The 5,923-nt window shown below is 39.9% G+C and overlaps 1 protein-coding gene across 1 annotated transcript; it reads left to right on the top strand.

Annotated features, from left to right (window-relative positions):
• The first annotated feature begins 4,555 nt into the window (after positions 1-4,555).
• On the top strand, positions 4,556-5,437 carry LOC149088367 (uncharacterized). The gene has a single exon (XM_089251967.1). The coding sequence runs from the start codon at positions 4,556-4,558 to the stop codon at positions 5,435-5,437; it is 882 nt and encodes a 293-aa protein (XP_089108093.1).
• Positions 5,438-5,923: the final 486 nt, after the last annotated feature.

Below are 5,923 nucleotides of genomic sequence, written 5' to 3'. Positions count from 1 at the left end.
GGCCTTTGAATTTGTGTTTAGTGAACATTCATGTGTACGCATGGGAAAAATCGTGATGTTTAACCGTACAAAACATGGGAAAAATCTCTTTTTTGCATCGTGTTATCGTAGTATCAAGATAATCGATATAGCCCTAGTAATTCGAGACCATTTTCACAAGCGGGAACTTTTCTGAACAATTAATGCTATATAGACTGACCATATACGTGTGAGACATTTGTGGTACTGGGTATACGTCGATTTGTTATTCTGCACAGATCAAACTGTCGCGTATTTTTTAATGAGTTTTCATGTTGACGCTCATTTAGGGGTTACCTGTATTTCATATATCATTCCCATATTTTATATATATTAACTTGCATACTTCTGAACGAAATTTTTGATTTTTAGGAGATTGTTAAAAATTCATCACGTATACATATATCCTGGCATTTCTCATGTATCTTATATCGATTATGCATATTTTTCAAAAACCACATCATATTGTTGTGCTGTCCCGTATTTTGCAGCATTTCCCCCCCCCCCCACTCCTTTTCATTAGTCATAAGATGAGCTACAAAGTTCGTCTGGCTTATATGTTCTGACCCACTATCGTTGTAGAAGTGAACTCTGAATAATCTCAACAATTGTATCTGTAATATTGATAGATAATTGTCATAATGGCAGAGGGTGGTAAACCACCAGGAAGGTCAACAACTCTTAGTGTGGATTCAACACCGAAAAGAACAGATGATGGACGTTTCCAATTTCGAAGCAAGAGAATCAATGATTCATTTGAACTTAACTGCTACAATAAGCACTCAGCTAATTCAAAAAAATTAAAGACGACGACAAAAGCTGATAGGTTTCTTGAGATGAATCCTCATCGGACTCAGAAGAGGATTCGCTATCCAGCTCGTTGGGCAATATGTACTCACACCTATCACAGGAAAGTTTGAACTCTGAACGTTTAGGCAAAGATATAAATTTTGATAGGAACTCTAGTCCAAATCTACAACATAAATCTCGCTTAGATGATTCTTCAGATTTCGGGGAAAAGTCTTTTCTACAACAAAGTGCTACGGAAACCCAGATGAATAATAATATGAATATCCCAACGTTAGAAATTTTGTCGAGTTTCCTACAAAGCACGGTTTCAGAACCTGGAATAGACGATGAGGTCCGCGATCTGGTTATTAACATACATGATACACGAGGTTTCTCTGCAAATTCATGAAAGTAGAGACACTGAGGAACCATTTTCTAAGGGCACGTCTGATGAAGTGTGGAGTGATTATTCGTGGGAATTCGAGGACATGGAAAATTCTTCGAAGCAATCTAAATTCTTCACACGTCCTCGGGACACAGCCAGTTTCCAAGACAAGAGGAATGCTAACGGGGATATCAGTCCTTCTGATCAAAATATGAGGAACTCTGCAGAAACAAAAAAAACGAATAACTTTTTACTTACTGATCCTCATACAAGTACTTCTGAAAGAGACAGGAAACGTATTAATGGTAGGCAAAGAACAAGCACCAAGAGAAAGCAAGTATTTGATAATTCTTAACTCCAAATATTTCCAGCGAACCGGATGGAACCTCAAATCCTTCAAACAACAAAAAGCCGTTGAGAAGGAAATACAGCGAAACTCTAATAACAGACAGATGAATAGAAAAATACTTCCTGTGGATGAACTCAAAACGTCCAAAATGAGTGATGTTATCAGAGATCTGCAACAAACAGATCACCATTATACTTTGGTTTCACTTCAGCCTCTTCCTAAACCACAAAGAGTTCCCAAGAAGAAAGAGTTTAAAGCTACAACACACCGCGAAAACTCTTGCATACAAACAAGAAAGGGGAAGCACTCCGAGGATTCCATTAAGAGAGAACGGTTTAATCAAAACCTCTCCTCTTGCACCATCCAAGAAATACACCGTGAATCAATGGCAAGTTGTGATGGGATTACTTCGGAAAACAATACAGAACGTTTTTCAAACACTCAAGAACTTCGGAACAACGTAGCGCAGAACCCTACTAAGTTTTCTGCCACAGATCATCCTTCTATCAATCAAATTTCTGAAGATAATTTAGAAAAAGTTCTAGATCCATCAGAGATCGAAGATGACCTCTTCCAAGAATTCCTAGACCGCATCTATAAAACGAATCCAGCCCGTGCAGAATTGGGAACTCCCAATCTTAGATCCAATCATCGACTTTCAACTATCCAACAAATGCTGGACGGTATTCTAAGTATAGTTAATTCAACTACAGGTTCAGATCCTCGCACTCAAAAATTTAAAATTCCAAGTGCCCCTCGAAGAAGAGCCAATACATTACTTTTTGCAATCAAGGAATGGTTGGATAGCAGTGATACTGCAATGATGTATTTCGGAAAATTCAACCAATCATGATTGCATTACAAATACAGAGGAAATATATCCAAACGAAGTGAACAATGCGAACAAAAATATACAAAATGAAGACCAGTTTACGTTGGTTTCACGAAAAAAGAGAAGGAAATCCAGTAATAAATCTAATGTCATTACATGTAATGAAAATGCGACTGATCAGTCCTTTGATAATTCTACACTTTTGGTCTACAATGTACGGAGTAAGACTTCAGCGGCTCTAGATAGAGATGATCAAAGACTGGGATTTTTAGATAATTTCCAATCACAAATATATTTGATACGGAATATTCATAGGGGCATTGCTATCGATTGTATTGACAAGAAAGCTAGATAAGACATTTTGAATTTCATGGTGCAAAATCAACTTGTTGGACAACAATTCTATGACATCCGACCCACCAGAAGGAAATGGAATGGTCGAACCGTACAAGAACAGACTGTTCCTCCATATCGAACTGAAAAATCGGGTTTTCCAAAGCAGAAAAATACAGATGATGAAAAAATAAGCAGATGACATACTTGCAGCGCTTTGGACGATCATCTCACAATGCTTGTAAGTGTGGTGCTACGGGCTCGCTATGGCATTACGTCTGCCAATGTCCACACACATCAGCGTTTCATTTTGGTCAGATGTCACAAAGTCAGATGACGGCATTCAAAAGAAGAATACTAAAAAGTCCGATGAACTTCTCACGCATTCAAAATTTGATTCAATTTTTAGACCATAACCTATATTTGCTGCACGACAAGATGGGTGGACTACGGAAGAAGCAGGATGAATTTCAGCCTTCCAGACCAGTAAAGCTGATACCAGGGAGAGTCTACAACTTGCGGCCACGTAGGGGTACCGGAAATTCACGAAACTGATACGTCGTTGAACGGTGAACTTTATTGGAGAAACTATAAACACTTAACATGTTAACGTTGTGAATCAATGCACCCCATAATCCAGCTAGCCAGCCGATGTAGCTTCGGGAATGATGAAATCTCCTAATTGCCCAGGAGAATTAAGACCTAGGATGCTTATGGAACAGGAATGTGTTCCTAGAATGAGCTGAAACATCTGGGTGTCCGAACATTGGCTGACTTGGACACTTGGACCAGGACATGTGACGCAAACATGACACCGATTCATCGTTGTACGGCCTACATGACTAGTGACATCCAACGAACGCGGACGGACCGCCACCAACGGAATTTGATTATCGAGTCTGGACGTGCCCCAAAGACGCTATAATATGAATTTAGATTTCGATTCTTAGATCATGATTTATCATAATTATTTTGTTGATTTATACTCCTGTAATTGGACTTGTTATTCCGTTATACAAATTTATATAGATATATATACATATACATATTTAATAAAATTCCGGATGCACCCATCTTTCGGGAACGCTTTGATATCTCCTTGAGATGGGAAGCGGGGTGTGTCCGGTCCTTCAATGTTCAATGCCCACACCGTACTATCATTCATATTTCAATCGAACACCTCCAACCAGAGTAAGAACGAGAGATTCGGGGAATCGAAGTGTCTCACATAGACAAGCAGAAGAGATCCGGCAGAATAATTCAACTATGCATTATCGTCGATCGTATATCGATCGTCCGAAATGGAATCTCAAAGATCCCCGTTCTCCTACATATTCCAGCTACCGAGATATGGTGGTCAGATCTTCTAACGCATACGATGGGAATCTTACTCAACGAGATAACTCTTGGCAGACCAATATCCGGTTGAATTATAACGATCAAATACCCTTCTCTCAACCTGGAAGATCATCTGTGCAACATTCGTCTAGTCTTGACCAGCGAACTTGGACCCGCTCTGTAACTGTAACCAAAAAAAAATAGAAATACTTTGGACACATTGGAATCAAGTCGCGCGAACAACATTAGAGCACTTTTTGTCAGCAATCAAGATCCGAAATTCACTGTGGAAAATCTGGTACAACAACTTGAATATGCCAGATTGACGAGCTTCATCGGAAAAATTTTTAGAGATAATCTCGGAATCTCGATCATCTGTAATTCCACGTCTGGACACCAATTTTTGACCAAAGAAATTTCCAGAAATTTTAAACTCAAGCGTCATCTTTCTATTGTTAATTATCAATAACCACATAAAGGTCATTTCAATCCCGCTCATCGACTTGGTATAATGTCAAATGTTTATGCAATGAATATAGAATGTCAAAACAAATCTCACAATTCACGAAGAACTCCCGTCATCGTATCATCTTCCTACACAAAGACAACCTGTGTCAATTCTGTAAATGAACACAGGACTCAAAACCAATTCGTCAGGTTGCTACAGTTCAACGCAGACAGGACCAGAGCGGCCATGACGCAACTGAAAGAATACGTTGATAAGAACAAAACAGATATAATACTCTCGCAAGAACCGTATCTGAAAAGCGCCACAACGAACGGACAATCGTCAAAAGAAATCGGAAGTGTCCAGCAACAATGGCTGAAATGGGAATCTAGGAATAAAAAAGCTGCTATTCTCGTACCAAATAGAAATCTGTCCCCTATGACATTTTTCATCGGTGAAAATCTGGGTGCAGTAAAAATCTCATTGCGAGAGGAAGACCTTGTCCTAACAAGTACATATGCCTCCCCTAAGTCTAACATCAACTCACTGCTGATAGAGACTGACGCGTTGTGCAATAGCATCACCCGATCTAGTATGATTTTTGGAGGTGATCTCAACGGAAGGGCAAAAATATGGGGTTATCCAAACGACGACAGAAGAGGAGGGAAAATTCTTGAGTTCATCAATAACCACGATCTCCATCTCCTGAACCACAAGAACTCCATTCCGACATTCCAGACAATGCACGGGAAAGGTTGGCCGGATCTTACGATCACGAACTACAACAGAATTGCCACTGAATCGGAATGGAAAGTGATAGACACGCCCACCCTGAGCGGGCACCGATACCGATACATTCACATCGATATAAAAGGATCTATGAACACTCATCACAGATTGAGATATCATACAACTACTCGAAAATTGCGAATCTTCTCCCGTTAGAATACACACAGCACTGGCATCTGCGACGTCATGTCTCAAAATCACAAAGAACTTCGAAGATTTTGAGCAAAAGGTGAATAACGTTATGACAGAAATCGAAAACCATTGCAAAACGACATTCAAACAACATCAACCGCCCAATAGTCAAGCGAACCCGTGGTGGACGGACGCCTTATCAGCAGCCAGAAGAAAACTAAGGGCAATACAACGCACTCTCAACAATAGCAAGAGGAAAGAGGATATAGCACGATTGAAAACAGCATATAACAAACAGAAAGCAAACTACGTTAGAGCCATCAACGATGCCAGGAAATCATCCTGGAAAAAAGTTTGTGAACAAGCAAAAGAGCCCTTTAGTAAGCCGTTCAAAGTTATCACGAACAAGAACCGCATTCAACCTCAAATCCCCGCAAACGGCAACCTTGGGGATATCACTATGCTTGAAGCAGCACAGGCCCAACTAGATGCCATCTTTCCCCGGGACTC

The sequence above is a fragment of the Pholcus phalangioides genome, unplaced genomic scaffold, assembly GCF_987345545.1.
Source record: "Pholcus phalangioides strain wild (caught in Gottingen) unplaced genomic scaffold, Ppha-v1.0 ptg000003l_1, whole genome shotgun sequence".
Classification (NCBI taxonomy): Eukaryota; Metazoa; Arthropoda; class Arachnida; order Araneae; family Pholcidae; genus Pholcus; species Pholcus phalangioides.
Note: the sequence above shows the minus strand (reverse complement) of the source record. Positions and strands in the feature narration are given on the sequence as shown.